This window comes from Coturnix japonica, chromosome 3 (assembly GCF_001577835.2).
Source record: "Coturnix japonica isolate 7356 chromosome 3, Coturnix japonica 2.1, whole genome shotgun sequence".
Taxonomy (NCBI): domain Eukaryota; kingdom Metazoa; phylum Chordata; class Aves; order Galliformes; family Phasianidae; genus Coturnix; species Coturnix japonica.
This window is the reverse complement of record NC_029518.1, coordinates 40,696,356-40,714,275: the sequence shown is the minus strand read 5'-3', so window position 1 is coordinate 40,714,275 and position 17,920 is coordinate 40,696,356. Positions and strand designations below refer to the sequence as shown.

The 17,920-nt window shown below is 41.1% G+C and overlaps 1 protein-coding gene across 2 annotated transcripts in view; it reads right to left on the bottom strand.

Moving 5' to 3' along the window:
• Nucleotides 1–923: 923 nt before the first annotated feature.
• AGPAT4 (1-acylglycerol-3-phosphate O-acyltransferase 4) overlaps nt 924–17,920 on the bottom strand; it is a 64,337-nt gene continuing 47,340 nt past the window's right edge. For both annotated transcript variants that reach the window (XM_015858053.1, XM_015858057.2), the window contains exons 6-9: nt 16,086–16,188; nt 14,897–14,972; nt 9,179–9,377; nt 924–3,443 (exon numbers count right to left, since the gene is read on the bottom strand). In XM_015858053.1, coding sequence (XP_015713539.1) covers nt 3,352–3,443; nt 9,179–9,377; nt 14,897–14,972; nt 16,086–16,188 — 470 coding nt within the window. In that variant the 3' untranslated portion in view covers nt 924–3,351. The remainder of the gene's footprint in view (nt 3,444–9,178; nt 9,378–14,896; nt 14,973–16,085; nt 16,189–17,920) is intronic.

Genomic DNA, 17,920 nt, shown 5'->3' with positions numbered 1-17,920 from the left:
AACTGTGGAACAACAGGAGCTGTGGGGAACTGTGAAGTTGAAGTTTTAACTCCTAAGGCTGCAGAGCTAACAGGAATTGGTGTCTCTTTACCTTGCTATAAGTAAGTCAGTGGCTTGACAAATACAAACATGTAAGAAGAGCAGTGCACTGCACCAGGGATAACAGAATTAAGGCTCTCCCTTCACTCTCTCCTGTGGAAATAAGGTGGTGATGTGCACTTCCTTATGCTACCTGCTACGTTAGGGATAGACTCCAGGGCTACAATCACTTTCTTCTTGGACACCTGCACTACAGAAAATGGCATGATAACCTGCAATATCTGATCTGTTCAGGTATGAATATATACTTTGGTTTGCTGTTTCAAACAGTTGCCTTGTAGCTGTTACTTGTAAACTTTAGCGCATGTCTGGGTAAGCCAAGTTAAGTTGTTAAGCAGGGAACTCCCTGTCGCTATTCTGTCTCTCTCTCCTCTTAGTGTAGAAATCCCTGATTTATTATAGGTGAGGCACAGCTGGATGAGCTGCTGAGAAGATAGATATCACAAAGTGACAATGAAACCAGAAGTACGCCACTCTTTTATGTGTGGGTCACCAGTGCCGTATATCCAGGCTTTCAAAAGAGAATACAGTGCCCAATTTAAGCAAAGAACTTTTCCTATCTTTCCTACTTTCAGTTACGACAGGAGGGGAATCATCGTCATCCTAAGCAACAGAGTAGGAAAGTACCTGAGGTTGAGGTGCAGCCCTGTCCCGCTGTGCTCTTTGCTTTGTGGCACATCGCGGTATCACAGTTTGTCTCCTCCTTTGTCTTCAGTGTCCTTGAACACAAGCAGGAATCCAGAACGGTTTTCAGGAGTCAGGAGAAAGATGACAAAAACTGTTTGTTGTTAATGCAGACCAAAAGAAAACTCATTCACTACACCTCAGGCTTTTCATATTTTTATTTTAATTAATTTGTATAAACAAATGTAAGACTACTTTTGTTTGTTAAGGCAGTTGTAGACCATACAGTTGTTTGTGGTGAAGAAGGGCAAACACTGATTCCTACAGACATATGTATGTCATTCTTTTAATACAGTGAACGGGGTTCATTTACCTTTGGCAAATACCATTAAACCTTCTCTGTTGGCCAGTGAGCTGGAAGGATATTGGGTGGCAGCCCTTGTCTGCTGAGACTTAGATCCAGGACTGGCGTCTTTGGCCCTTGTGCCTGTTACAGTGGCTGCTCCAAGAGAAACCTGTGTGAAATACCTTAAATGTTCATTGGGAAGCGCTTCTGTGTTTGGTATTTTCCTCCTAGAGAAGCAGTACTGTGTGCGGTAACTCAAAAAAGGACTGAGATTGATAAGGGATGTTAGAGGTCTCTCTATCAGCACATGAAGGCAGTTGTTCTTAAAAAACCAGCTCTTCCCCCCCCCCCCCTTTTTAATCACCTGAATATGTATTTGCTGCTCTCAACTGTCACCTATTTAGGTGTTAAGATTGTTTCAGTACAGGTGCATGGTAGCATTTTGGCAGAGAAGGGCACGTGCTTTCTTAAGAGACAGATGGATAGATAGCTTTATAAGCACGACAGTATCCTCTGGGCTCTGGCTGTATTTTGTATGTTTAAGAAATAAACCAAAGTCCATGGTTATTTTTATGACACATTACACCACTTACTCCAATATGCTTCAGAGCACGGGAATGCACGTGCACAAGAGACAAAAGCCTACAAAACGAGACCCTCACAAGACCCAAGGCCCATTTCGTCCTTCATATTGTACTTCTTACTCACTGCATTCACTCTCAGCAGCTAGTGCTGACTGCCACATGCTAAATGCACCACTGCAGCTGCTCTTCAGATACTGCATATTTAAAGGATTACCGTCTAGGTGATCTGATGGTATAGAACAGCAAATGCATATTTCATTGAATGATTCATACACTTTTCTATTAGCCTCTGCTGCTTCTGGCTTCAGTTTTATTCTAACTAAAGATAAATGGTTTTTACCAGCTGCTAGAAATACAACTCTAAGAAAATGTAACACGACTGAACGTGCCAAGTATGCTCCCCACTGCTCAGCATCAATAACTTTTGGGTTTAAAATGCTGTTCTTTTGTTCCCTTAACTGATTTCAGTTGGAAGTCTCCTCTCTAAAGAGCAAAACAACAACAAACCAAGAGGAGGACGCCCAGCAATCAGTACGAGGGGGATGTGAGAGAAACATGGTTTTCCCAGGGGACTCGATCCTACTTTAATTTAATTTAGAAGGCTGTTAATAAACTCCATACAGGCATAGAAACCTGCAAGCCATTCCTCTGTCCCAGGTCCCTCTCCAATTCTTTTCTTTTTACCCCAAAGAAAAGTGGAAGATAATGTAACTATTCCCTCAGACCACGTTAGGAGGCCCTACAAAAAGTCAGACGGACAACAGATTAATTAGATTCACAACCGTGAGGGTGCAGGGCAAGAACTTTTAATGCACGCTTTGTATTACTTTGTTACAGCACACCCAGCTGTTATCTGTTTCCATTGCTGTTAGGAAAGCCTAGAATTTGAACCTGTGTTTAAAGCTGAAAGTAATTTGTTACCTATTTTTCCAAACTATGAATGGCATTTATTCTCAGAAGAACTGGAAGTTTCAGCTATACCGCTAAGTATTGCCTAGTGGAAGATGTGACAGTGGGTAGCTCAGCTCTCTGCTCAGGCCACAGGCCCAAATTCTGCTCCAGGTTATGACACTGCAAGGCTCTGAGCCAACAAAATGGGCCCATAGTCAGCCTGACTGGGTCCAATGTGGTGCTCGCTGTGGGATTAAATTCTAGATGTAAAAAAAACTCTACCACACTCTTGTCAGTTCAGTAGAGTTGCAATAGTGGTATCACCAAGCAGTGCATCGTACTGTACTTGAACACTGACAAATTACTGTTACTCAAACTGCTAACATGGGAGCTAGACAGCTATCAGTTTTAATCATCTTGTAACAATCTTCTGACATTTATCCCTTCTTTAGAGCAAGTCAAGATAAAGCTCAGACCTCAGCAACCACCGAGCAGTTTCCGGGTAGAGTCTCATCATACCAGCACACTGAATTTTTTCTCTTCAAACCTTAAAGACACTCTATATGAAAACAAACCAACCAAACAAATGCAAACCCGTTGGGAAGAGTGAACCGAGGAGCGCCTCGTCCAAGAGAGAAATCCAGCCCAAACCCCGGGAGAAAAATAACAGGAGTGCAAATTCAGATATGCGTGGCAATTGCTCATCCTACCCTTCCTTTGACCTCACTTGAAGGACCATGGATATGCACTTAAGAGTTTTCAGAGGTTGCATTTGTTCCCTTTGGGTTGAAGCAGTCTCTGAAGATACTACTTCAGTTTCTGCTTGTTGTCATTGTTGCCGTAGGTGGAGCCCTTGTTAATTTCTGTAACACCGATCATCCATCTGACACCAACGGAAGCTGCAATATAAAAAGAAAATAAAGTGAAAAGCCTTCTCAGAGGCAGAGACTGAAGGTCTGAACATACACAGCATCTTAAAGAGACAGTCAGTATTCTCTGCTCTACAATGTGACCGTAAAGTACTGTATAGTATAGTGTTACAGCATTAGCAGCATTGAAGTACTACACCTACACTCCCATTTGTCAGATAACTTACCCATTCTTACTTCATTTTGGAAAACCCTACATGTGTTTTGCTGGCCTACGTCTTGAATTAGGCCAGATGGCTGCCCTGCCAGTCAGAGGGACCTCAACAGGCTGGAAAAAGAGATCAAGTGGGTAATCCAGAAGTTCAAAGAGAAATACCTTGACTGGAATAACCCTGTGCACTAGGACTGTCTGTGGGGCATCATACAGCACACAAGGCAGAGAGATGAGATGGCTTCGAGCAAGTTCACTGTTGCTCACTGTTAGCCCACGAATGGAAACAAACAACTGCGACAAGTGAAAGATTTCACTCACAAGAACAGAGAAAAGAAAGAAGTCTTTGATATTTGACATGAGCTAGAAGACAGAGGAAGATCCAACACAGAGCCTGCAGTTTGGTATGCTAATGTAATAGTAAGCATGAAATCGTTAAGACTTTAACCAGAGGGATATAAACCACATCTGGAGATGGACATGGAGCATAAATAAGAGTGACTGTTATAGCAACCACACGGCACAGTGGGGATTTCATAAAGTTCCAGGAATGCTGCTGCCTGGACACCAAAAAATACCGAAGAAAGTCAGCAGTTGAAATTTCTTTCCTTCTCTGCTCTCTGACGGGAACTGCCGCTGCCCTTCCACCCTCAGTTCACCCTGCGGTCCTTGGCACTCTGGGGAAGGCTGGGTGCAAGAAAAGACTGCTCATGTTTGCCAAGCCTGTGGAAGCACAGCAGGGCTAAGTGCTGCGCTGCTGCAGGAGCTTATCCATGCGCTGACTTATCCATGCCCTGACTTGCCTCTTCTCCACTCTTGGAGCTTAACTCTCCCCATACTCTCCTTAAACCCCAGCAGCTGCTGGGCAGCATTTCAACGTTCCTCTTCAAGAATGTATCTCCATCGTGGTAGGATGCTGCTCACCTAATGATGGGGAGGGTGAGAAGGAAATCAATGGGCTCAAAGCCAGGTGGTTTTGTGACTACAAAGAGTACCACATGTGAGACCTCAAAAAAAAGTCCACAAAATTAGGGCAAACTCTCTTCTGCAGCATGGCAACTAACAGACTTAACTATATTCCCCTTACAGAACATTGTAGCACATATGAAGACAACTTCCTGAAGCAAGCAGGCCTCAGACAGCCAAATCAGAACTGCAAATGAAGGACAAAAGGGAATCAGTGTCTATTTGGTTTTATTAAGAGGGAGAGCTAAAGATTTCTTCTTTACTGTTGCATGGTGCTAAAGGGAAGCTGTCAAATAGCACGTCAGTACAGTGCCTCAAGCCTAAAAACTATTCTTACCGTATGCCCTGATGACAACATCATGTTTAAGGACTTGTTCTGCTGTGGCTTAAAATACAAATACATGATGGGAAAGAAGACAAAGAAACCAAAGAGAAATTGCGGATAACCATCAGCTGTGAGACTTTGAGCCCCCTCTTGAACAGCAGGAAGGAGAAGCTGTCAGCTGGGGTATCCCCATGGCGTTCCCTGGCAAGCTGCAGGGGGTAGCGGAGCTCCTGCTGTCTTTCTGCCCATCACTGCCTACCCTGCCAACTGACACAAGATGTTGCTACAGACCTGCTCTGCCTGGCTGAAAGAAGGCTGAGTTAACACAAATCAACATAGTTCTGAACGTGGAATCTGCTTATTGAACATTTATTTAGTTCCAAGAAAACCAGCACCCACCCACATCACAGCACCACATCCCTCATCGTAAACCTTTGCTCAGAGCAGACAACTTCTTTTCTCTCACATCTTATCCATTTCCTGTGTTTTGCACCACACTGCAACTGTAGTAGGGGCATAGAAATTTCCTATATAGTCTACTGCACAGATGTGTCGTATAGACTATACACCAAAATGAATCTGTACAACTAAAGCTTATACTAATTGCAGGTTTTTTTTTAATTTAGTGTCTGTCTAATCTTCTATAAAGGAAAAGAAAGAAGCAAGTAGAGACAACAAACATCAAACCCTGCAGTTTTAGGCACCAGGCTCAAAGGCCAGACTGGCAGCTCCACCAACAGGCAGAATCCTGCACATAGTTTGCATCCTCCTAGTGTTGTAAAACCTCCTGCACACTGCTGGCTCACCCTCATCCACTCACATCAGCCTTCCTTCTCAGATCACATCGCGCTCTCACCCTCTGGTCTGTTTTCTGCATTTGGACACTGTCACATCACTGTCACATCAAGACTCATCTCTATGAAAGCAGGCTTTCTGATAGCACTATCCACACACTGTGTAGCAGATACACAACAGCTCCTGCAGAATCGAAGCTGTCTCATTGTTATTTGTGCTTGCTTCAAATGAAATACTTGGGTCTCTAAGTGATACTTAACTGCTGGAGCCATGCCGTAAGCTCAGATTTCATTATGCTTTTAGCATTAGACATGTGAGAGCTACTGTCAGATATAAATATGAACATATGACAGACTCACTGCTTTAACGCTGTAATACCAGCTCCAAGTTTTAAACTGTACCTGTGAGTTAAGTACATAAATCTCTTGCCATGTGGCCTATGAAGCTACAGCTGCTGGAGTGGGTCCAGAGGAAGGCCACAAAATTGACCAGAGGGCTGAAGCACCTCTCCTGTGAAGAGAGACTGAAGCAGTTGGGCTTGTTCAGCCTGGAGAAGATTCTGGGGAGACCTCATTGTGACCTTCCAGTACTTAAAGGAACCTTCAAACGTGGAGGGAGACTGACTTTACACACCATCTGATAGGACAGGGGGATCAGATTTAAACTAAAAGAGGGAAGATTTAGATTAGATGTTAGCAGGAAATTCTTTACTCAGAGGGTGGTGAAGCACTGAACAAACTACCCAGGGAAGCTGTGGACGCCCCATCCCTGGAGGTTCTGGGCCAGGCTGGATGGGCCCTGGGCAGCCTGATCTGGTGAGCGGCAACAAGGTGATCTTTAACACACATTCCCGCCCAAGCCATTCTGTGATTCTATGAATCAAAGACTTCTGTCTTTTGAGCTGCTGGAGCATTTATCCTCTGGAGCAGGGACTGCCTTGTGTCACTTCAAGTAGCATCACAAAGGACTCCTGATCCCAGACCAGTAGTTAGATATTAGCACAATGCAATGATTATGATGAGTATAAATAGCCAAACTGCTGCACAGCAAGGCAAGAGGGGATGGCTCAGCATTCTCAGTATAAAGAGGAGACATTGTTTATTTAGGGCTGAAAGGCTTTGAGCTGAACCAGCAGAGCTATATATACACCCTGGTTATTCATTTCTCAGATCTGAAAGTTGGGTTCTCAGGTGCTCCTGTGTTCTCACTCCAGCTTAACCACCATGGGGCATTTCTCCTACAGACTGTTTGACCTGAACAGCCGCTAACAAGGCAGTAAGCATTTAACTGGAGAACACAATGAGCAGGGGCTGTTGGAAAGATAAATAACACTGAATTCAAAGCAGAGGATCAGGTTGTAGAACCTCCCAGTCCCTCCTCCCTTTCCTATCACAGAATACTCAGCATAGGCGCAGAGAGCACAATAACAAAGGTAACATTATCGTGTAGTGAAGCCTACCCTTTGAAACAATGAAGTCTACCTATAATGGGAGATTAGGAACCACTTCCTGATGCAGGTGAGATGTCAGACTAGCACAGGTATCACGGCTGCATCACATCCAGAACATCTGGGCCAGAGAGACCCCTCAGGATAAGAAGCACAGTCTGGGGTGAACGGCCCTGCTGCAAAGACAGCTGTTGGCTACAAAAGGCAGAGTAACTGCTTGGGCTAAAGTTTTGGTGCTTCCACAACAGAATGAGACCAAAAATTACCAACTGGCAAAGCTAATGCTTTCAAAGGGGCACAGGTTAAAAAGAAGAGACTATAACGTACTAAGGAAACTACTGCCCTTTTAGTGAGTAATGACACATCCGCTTTCAAGTGTGCAGGGTAACCAACTCTGTTGTTTATTTTTACTGAAGGCTGAGCTTTCCTCCTCAGACCATCAGCTAATAGGTGACATCACCTTTCTGTTTTGCCAGCTCATCAGCAAGAGGTGGCTGGCTGAATCTAATCAGATGATACCCTCTGCTACAGGCAATACAGTGCCTCCTGCCACGCTGCAAATCCTGGCCAATTACAAGCACTTTGACTATGATCACACCATGTATTCAGAGAGAAAACAGAGCTGTTGCTAAGCACAGGGGTCTTTCAAATCCCTATAGAGGAACTGCAACCTGCAGCATCCCACAAATGTTGCTGATAATGTATGGTGCATCAACGCAAATCATACAGTGGACTGTTATCTCAGCATTCTTAATGTGTTCCTCAACTGTGCTCTTGCAGCCTGGAAGCTCATGCAATTATTCTGGAAGCCGACTTCTGCTATAGTTCACTCTTAGCTCCAGCATCACAAATAACTTGAAAAAAGTCCTTTGGATTCAGAGAAACCACAGCAGCCCATTTATTAATCTTGCCTTGTGGCCAGAGGCAGAAGAAAAAGCTAAGAGAGGCATAAGATATCCCCCCAAAAAGTTTGTTTTCCCACCTGTTCTTAGTAGCGTCATACCTTTATACCTTCCAAAGGCATAATACCAAGTGCTATTGCCAGAGAAGTAGCATTTGCAGTGGTGTCATACACCATCCTATTCACTGTTGTGAAATTCTGTTTCTTTTTTAAAAGCATATTTATGATACACTCAGAAGTTAAGGTGAGGAAGCCACAAGCAAACGGGACAGCAGCCATACGAGGCGCTTGCTTTATAAATCTATGGCTTATTCCGGATAGGAATTTGTTCATCCAACACATACTCAATACCACAGAAATTGCAGATACCCAAATGCAATTTTGTCTGCCCAGCTGATCTGGCTCCCCCTTCCATGAAGAACATTGTAAAAGATCTCCCTCCTTTTCTATGGGTCAGCACCTTGTTTTGTTTCCTTTCTTCTATTTAGGTAACACAATCACCTCAACCACAAACAAAAACATTGTGGTAGCGACAGTAATGGGAGGATGGTTGGACTGGATGACCTTGTAGGTCCTTTCCAACCTCACGATTCTATGATTCAAATCAAGACAGCCCAGAACTGCCACATGTACTGTAGGAACCACCTATGTCAGTCTATACCCTATGCTGCACAGATCAGACTAGATGGCCGCAACAGGTTGCCCCTGCCTTAATCACAATTTTATAGGTTCCCGATGGATTATGTAAAAGACTACAATTACATTTTAGAATTCTCAGAGTAAATAAGCTTTCAGTACTTGTAGACATTCAAAGTGAAATCCAGCACCACAGTACACAGAAGAAGAAATCCTCTTGTAGGCAACACACGGGAAACGTACTGTTTGATTTCTACACAAACAGCAAATTCTGCATGTAGCTCTTAAAAAACAACAACGTCATACAACTATACAAAGATAAGTAAGAAAAGGATCTACCTAACCTGTTCCAGGCAAAAGTGGATATAGTTTCACGTGGTCTGTTGAATTCACTAGTCCTATGTTTAGTCACAGTGGTTTAGTAAGGATCAGTAAGTCAAGCCAATTATTCTGTAAAAAAAACTTCTTGCTTGAGAAAACTTACCCATTACAATGACAAATCCAAAACTAGCCAATGTTAGTGACGATCCACTGTTGATCATGTTGACGAGCAGCTTGAATAAGGGATACAGCAGCAATAAGGCCCAGAAAAGCCAATTCAAAAGCGTCCATGGTCGTCGGGGTGGTACTATAGGGACTGCTGGGTAGGTTCCTGTTCGGTAGTACTCTTCTTGGAATGCATCCTGGCAGAACAAAGGAGGACAACAATTAAATCTCCATCTGCCAATAAAACTATACATTCCTGACTTTGACTTTTTGTTTGTATGTTTGTAACCCTGCTGGGAGGTCAAAGAGCAAGTCATGGCTGGAAAGCATGCGCTTTGAAGTCAGTGAGCATAGAATCAGAAATAAAGAGCTTAGAAGGATGTGTAGGCATCCTCCCTTTCTCTTATACAAAGAAGCCTGAAAAATAGCATGCCTAGAGAGTATAACAAACACAGTAAGGGAAAATAGGCGAGGAGATGTACACTCTGCAGCTATATAGACATCATTGTTGCACTTCTTGCAAGAGCTGCAGACACTGGACAGATAGTAGCAGGAAGCCAGAGAACTATTTGGGCTACATCTGCAGCAGCAGATCCTCTGCTCCCTTATGTTCTTCCATACACTGCTCTAAAACAGCCCTGACAGAAAAAGTGCCATCTTGTATAATCCTCCAAAGAATACTTCCCACTTCTGATCACTTTGTCCCATGGACATAGTTTTACTTATCATGTTCCTAGGCAGCCAATGGAAGAAAGGCCTCTCTAGAGACAGTTGAACATACAAATAGTTTAAAGATTCTTTCACTGTTTTTTATAGTCTTGTTTAACAGAATAACAGAAAGATAGCAGGGTAGAGTTTTGTTTGATCTGTGGTTTTGGGGAGGGTGTGGTGCTGTGCTTTGTCTTGTTTTTTGAAGCACAGAAGGTTTAGAATTCAGTGCTTTTCTCTAAAGCTTAGCTGGGTGAACAGCATTGCCTTTAACATTGTGACCAACATGACATATCAACACTGGTGGGGAATCTTCCTTCTGGTTCCAAACAAAGATTACTAATCTCATTAACACAAGACTACTTAATTGAGTCAGAATTAGACTAACATAAGGAACCCCAATTAAGTCAGAACGAAGGGCCAGATTTCTTCAAAGAAAGGAATGCTTCATGATGGTTTCAAAAAAAAATGCTGGCAAGGCCAATATTGTCCCAACCAACCACAAGAAGATGAGTTCTACTATGCTATGATTTTACATTTACTTATGCTCCAGCTGACACGGACAATTCCTTAATTATTTAATGGCAATCTAGCAATTACAGGCTGCTACCATTTTATCTAATTCAAAGGGAACATTCAACTTTTAAGAGATTACACAGTAATTAAAGCATTCCTCTCTCCCTACTGAGATTAGAAAAATTATGATTGCTTTGCTCATGTGAACTAGATTATACTATGATCATTATGACTAATTAGTTAGCTGTCTTCAGTGAATTATGCAATGTATGAAGTTTTCTTTACAGTGCTTTGAGGATTTCAGTTTATGACTGGTTTAACATAGTTATTTATCATCGGCAAATTGAATTCTACTTTATACACTGGCGCTTCTAAATACCACCAGCATTACCTAGAAAAATACGAACCATTTCTGACTGCTATTGGTAATACCATTAGGGGGCCCATTACTACGGACTGCAACACAGATACTGAAAAGAAGCAGCATATTTTCCCCCTTGTTGGTACGGCACAGCACTGGAGTCAGCAAAAACCACCGACCCTATCTCACTCAGATGTTTGAGACAGATGTAAGAAATACATAAAGGACAAATGGATGTCACTGTCTTCAGCTCCCCTAATGTATCATACACCACTGTGCAGAATGGCTCCTTAATTCAGTTACGATTCCTTGCCTTTAAAAACATTCCTGTTCCTCACAGAACAGATTCATGTGTTGATCTGTCTTCTGAGACTTAGAGGGTGCCTACGGTACCCATGTACAGCTCAGGACAGTATTTAAATCCATCATATCCATCAATATTCCCTATAACCATCTCCCCCACAGTCATCTCCTCGCACTCCCCTGCACGCAGAGATTGTTTTCTGTTTGTATTAAAGTTTCACCCACTCAAGAATCATTTTCAGATATGGAAGAATGCTGTCCCTAATGATTCCACCAAACTTCAGTTTCTTCAGGCACTGATGTGAATAATGCAGTAGTGAAAAAACAGGGAAAATTCATCGTCTTGCAAGAATCTAACTGGATTCTTGCCCTCTGCTCCCACCAGGGAGGTCTAGCTACAGAGGGATGCCTCTGCTCTTCCACAAAGAAATCCTCAAAGAACAAGTATCCAAAAATATACCCTTAGTTCCCAAACACTTGAGCTCTGTACTCTTTCCTTCTTCACTTACCCTTTACTAATTCCCTGAGGAATTTTGGCATATAGTTTCATGCCTTGTTTTCCATGCTTCTCTTACAAATGAGAAGAATCAAAAACTCACTCTCTTTTTAATGGAAATTAAGATTCTGAAGCAGAACTTCTATTTCAGGAGCTGAAGCTGTAAAGAGGTACAAAGAAACAAAACATGCAAAGGCCAGCAGAGCTGTGACATTTATACAATACCTCTTCAGACTGGACACTAACATGCACTAACATGCTCCATCTATTTCTAGTTAAAGTCAAGGGGAGTCTTTCTACTGGTAACAGTTTAATAAAAGAAAAAAAAAAAAAAAAAAAAAAAAAAAAGGCAATTTGCAACCCAAGTTGCACCTCTGTCATGAGCCAACATTAACTGAAACACTGCTGGCTGGCTGTACAAGGACAAAATTCATCCTCAGCAAAGGAAGAAGCACAAGGGCATGACATCTGTGTATGCCTGGAAGCATAGGAAGGAGAACAGCACTTGGCTTATAATAGGGTGTGCCACTGTTCACCTGTAAAGGTCCTGTTTGAGACATTTGCAGCATGGCTGAATCAGAAAACAGGAGTATGAAGTTGATTATAAGGCAAATTCCCAGAGAGCAGTATCTCTGATTGAGAAGCGTGTAACTGAGACCAAGCAGCAAGTTAAAAAAGACAATACAAGCTTTTCTCAAAGACCAGCTCCCTTATTAATGATTAAAAAGAGTCATGTCCCTTGATGTCCACTAACATCATATTTCTTCCCTCATTCAAACAGCTGTGTCCTGGATGATAATGAGAGCCCGTCACTCCAGCCTAGTACTGTGGCATGCCACAGCTGCTACATTACACTACTAGAGTACAATCCAGCTCTGCTCCGTAGGGAAGGGAAGGATGGTGGAGCTTACCATTAACTTAGACTCACACTCAGATGCTCGAAGGAAAATGTATGTAGTCATGTGTTGGAGAGAGCAGGACTATTCAGGAGAGGATTTTTCACATAAAAGCTAGAGCAGTTTGAATCACAGAATGACCCTGCTTCTGCTCAACCCTTCTATTACCATGGTCTTGCAAAAAAAGACAGGGCAGCAATTACTGGTAGCTCTTGGAACTTCACAGCTGACAAATCCCTATGAGTGCACCTGCATAACGAGAGGCACATTGTGGGGCAACTCTGCAAAGAGCACATAATTCATCTGTGAAGGTGTCCTAGAGCTGGCAGCCAGTGCACAGTGCAGAAAAAGCTCAGACTGCCGTGAACCAACCGTGCTGCATGCTCTCTCCCCCCATAAGGCTTGAGGGGGTATTGCAAAATTACGACTATCACTGAGAACAAGCAACAGCACATGCAACTGTAATGCAAGATAAAACAGGAATCTGATTTTCAGTAGCGTGCATACCTTGTCTTATTTTAAAACAGTAAGTGGAGTGCTATAACCAAAATAGACAAAGCAGCTGGTGAGTGCATATCTTGCAATGAATTTAAGTTCTTTGAACAAAACTTCATTACTTTTTATCATTAATATTTACTGACTCTTGAGATACGAGCCTAAAACACTTCTGGAAGCAGCACTCGGGTATCAACGCTGCATATCATCTCACCTAAGAGCCAAACTCTGTCTAAAAAAAATATGGGAGAAAGGTAAAGCAGAATTGCATTTTCACTCTGCACAATGGTTTTCATTATCTCTGAACTCTTTAACAAGTTAGCCCTGCTCTGTACCCGCCTGAACAGTCTGATTTTACAGAGATGAATGAAAGCAATGGAATAACATAAAACAGCTGAAGAGGAACATAGCATCTCCCAGTCCAAAACCAACCAACCAACTAACAAAAACTAACAAAACAAACCCCAAAACATTCACACTAACTAAAAGCTGCTCAGGGAAAGGAAAACTGAATATACACTCCTTCCTCCTATACTTAGATGGGAAACTACAGATTCAACCAACCAGCAAACTAAGCTGCTAAGAAAAAGGTAGGATAGATGTATACTCTGCACTAGAAATAAATGCTAAAGAGAGAATAGCAGAAGACAAAGTGAATTACTGCAAAGGATGTAACAGAGAACTCAAGAAAACAACTCCCACATTCTCATTTAATTTACGTTCCTTCCTGCAAATTTTTAAACATTATCTTAGCAACGTGAAACATGGTTAGAAATAAAGATGTAGTAGCAGGAAACTGACTTCTGCAATGTTCATCTAAATGACCTTTTTCATTAATATTCTTGTAGAGAGAGTGCACACACAGGCCCACAGGTAACATAATGCCATTCTGTAGAAGCTCATTAAGAGGAAGTGATGGAAACAGCTGCAGAAGGCACAACTTACAGAAATGGAGCATCATAGGCAGTTACATCTTTAACTGGAGACTCAATATGCATTTACTTTGCATATTCCTGTAAATATGCTGCTTGAGGAAACATTAATTAAACTAGGAGTAATCAGGGTTTGAAGCAGAGAAAGGGCATGGTCAATATAGAAATGCTAACATGGCATTCTGGGTTGAGTACAACAAGTTGCACTGTAATGAGTGGAAAACAGAACTTAGCTACAGTCTAAAATTTCTAAATCCTAAGCATTGCTGTATTCCAGTCTAAATACATAACTGAGATCGTACTGTGCTCTGTACACCTGTGACTCCCAATGACTGAAATGGGAGTGCTGTGTGTATTCAAAGAGCACATACACAACCATTATTTCTTATGTTTATAAAAACAAAACCTGTGACAAACACATTCTGAAAACCTGAAGAATGAATACAAAAGCATTTGAAAAAAAGTCAATGGGCATCTACATGCATGCAGTCATTATTATTCTGCAACTGTCTTACGATCAAGAATCTTAAATGCACAATCCCATTGCTGTGTGCAAATAAGAGAGTAATTTATCAACTTGCCTGGTTAACATTGGATATTTACCTTCTAAAAGAGACAGGCTAAAACAAGGGACAAACATTCTCATATACTAAAGCAAAATATACTTCATTTAGCCAACTAGTTCTTGATTTAGGAGATGCCTCTTCTATCAAGGAGGCAGTTGCTAGTTTGTATACTTCCTCTACAGTAGAGGACTACTCCTTCAATGAGGCTTGCGTAAGTTTCCTTCCTCTTGCTGTTTAAAAAAAACAAACAAAAAGGCAACTATGACTGACAGTGCAAGACCTCTTTGCATCTGAAGCAGCACAACACTTGACTGGAAAAACAAACAACTAACCCACAAACCCACAAAGCACAACCACTACACATAAACTCTCTAAACATCTACTAACAGTGTCAAGAACTGAGCAGCAGTGGCTCACAAGCTTTGTTTAGACAAAACACCAACCTTTTCTTGATACAGTCTGTGGAGCCAGTTAGAACACTCCCGCTCATCTTCTGGGATTTCTTCCAATGGAATCCGCCTGCCAATAGTAAACAAGAGAAATTGAAGAACATTAAATAGTTCCGCTCTGACAAACAGCACTTACATTGCAGAGGCAGATCATTCATCTAACAGTGGACTCACTATACTCACCCCACCACTCTTTTATTTATTAAATAATTTGTAGTAACAACTCCCAGCTCAGAAAAGTATAGTTTTGCTTCTAGAGCTATCTTCAATTCTCATATATATCTGAAGCTCAAATATTGATTTCTGAAATAGTAATGCATTCTATCTGAGCTTACCTTCTAGCCAAAGGTTTGCAATTTTCTGTTTCTAAAGTAAGGCACTGAATGAGTTGATTTCCTACCTCACTTAAGTGTGTTTAGCAAACTAGGCACCACAGAGATCACACTGTTCTCCTCATAACTAGAGTAAAGCAGATCTAATATTTTTCAGGTAACTTTTCTGATTCATTAATTTATTTATTTTTAATGTGCATGCAGCATTAGATTATTTCTAGAAAAATGGCTTTTTTCACAAAAAAAAATCCCACAAAAAAAATTCAACAAATTATGTGAACTTTGGTGACAGAAAACATCCCTTTCTCATCTTCCCCTAGAAATGCCAATAGCAATTTTTAATAGATTTTATATTTTTCAGTATTATCCGTACTTTAATTCACCTCAGTTGAGAACAACACTGAATTAATTTCTTTTAGCAAAAGAGAGAATACTTCCCATAATCATTACACAGCTTGTCCCAGGAGGGAGGCAGAGTCAGTCAAATCTACCAATGGTTACCACCAGAGATGGGAACAGTCCTGAGCTTGGCTTCCACCCAGAAGCAAACCACTGTGCCAGAGGGGAAGCGTGTAGATGAGGTTTCTTGACTCCTGTCTCTGGTGCAGGCCTCAATTAAAAAAAAACAATAAACGAATCCTGCAGAGCTCCAAAAGGGTCCTCATATCCTCACATAATTACAGTTGCAGAACTTTACACAAAACCCTGAGCAATCCATATGAGTTTTTCCATGTGGAGCACTGTGACACCTGGTTGGTAGAGATTTGCTTGATCTGCTTGAAAATATTTCCCTATTTGTGCCAGTATATGTGCTTGTATGCCAAAAAAGAATTAAAATGTAGATTACTTGCCTTACATATAAATCTGCATGGTATTTCTTTCCATTTAGAACACCCAGCAACGTTGGATTCTCATTATTTCTAAAATTGAGAGTAGAATCATAGACTGCTGAAACTACAAGAAGAAAAACAAGTTATGTGAATAGAGAAGTAGCAGAATGGAAAAACCAGTCATTCACTCTCCGACAAGAGAATACTTACAAAGTCATCAGCACCATAGTTTGAGCTACCAACACAGTAAAGATAATGATGGAATATTCAAGATGCAGGTTATCAGAAGCCAAATATCCAGTAAACCTTTCAGGAATTATACCAGCAGAATGGATGAGTTTGGTCTCCACGCTTGTCTCCTTCCCCCAGCAGACATCAAACACTGAGTGCAGGGAACATAATGACAATTCATACATCACAGGACATCCTAGAAGCCCTGTGGTTGGAAAACTACCAGCTTTCTCAGCTCCCTCTGAAACAGACACTCCTCTCCCCATCCTCCTACAGAAAACTGGGCAAAAAAACAGGCAGATAAACACTTAGCGAGCAATATATAGTTTGTCTAACAGTGGGTAAAGTTCATCTGAGATAAATCCTGCAACCAGAAGGCTTGATACAACTATTATTTAGGGTTCAAAATAGAAATAGAAGCCCAAACTGTGTCACCGCATGAAGGTTGTATCCCTCAGTCTATTTTTTGTACTACAGTTGGGTTTTTGGCCCAAGCTCCAAACTATGTATTATAAGCCAAAATCTGCTTCAAGTACATTACTTTCAATGTACAGTAACTACCTCCACTTTAAAGCTCTGAAGTGCAGAAGATTTTACTAATCCACTCCCTATTTACTAATCCAGTGTAACTGAAAGAATATAAAACCTTTATCCGGTTTGTAAAAGACAGACTTGTTAGCTTAGAATAATCTCAAACTATTAAAGAAAAACAATGAAATGAAAACAATTAAGCAAAGTATGATGCATCCAGCACTTCTCCTTTTTGTCTTTTAGAAGACGCTTACATTTGAATTCTGATACAGTTATTAGTTATAAGTTACAGTTAACAATACAGTTACTGTTCATCATATTAGAAAATGATTCTCTTGTTCTGCAAAAAAAAAAACCAAAAAAACCCGCAGAGTTGGGCAGGATCATCTTTATGTGCTGGTAGGTCACACATCATTTTCCTCCAGCTCCACCAAAGCAAAACAAAATAAAGCAAAACCAAACCAAACCACACCAAACAGAAGCAAACTAAACTCTCCTTTTCCAGTATGTAACTTGCCTGTATTTTGATACTGAGTCCAGCTCTTTTTGTTATCACACAGAAATCTTTTGCTGGCAAAGCAGTATTAAATCCAAGATAACAACAACATACACAGGAGTAAATAGACCCCTATTATATCAGGATAGAAAGTAACTGAAGAGCTAAGCTTTTCCATTTTGAAAGTGCAGGAAAAGAAGTAATGAATTATCTTGAAACCTTTTGAGAGAAAAACTTTTTTTTTTCCATTTAAATTACTATTTTTGGACATTAAATAAAGACATAAATATCATTTTTGTTTCCTAATCTATATCTATTTTGATTCCTCGTACAGAATTCTGACAAAGAACTATACGATTAAGGAATTAGGATTAACAATTACTTAAGGGTTAAGAAAGCTTTGAACTGTGTACATGGAGAATTTTTCTTATTTTTATTTTCTTACACTTATTTTTTAATTTATTTTTATTGGCCTCTTGAATTTCACACGTTATTTTGTGGAGATTGAGAACTACGTCTGGATGAATGTCCAACAAATCAACCTGGCAGCAACATAATCTCATTCTAGCAAATAATGATCTGAAGTGAAGATTACAGA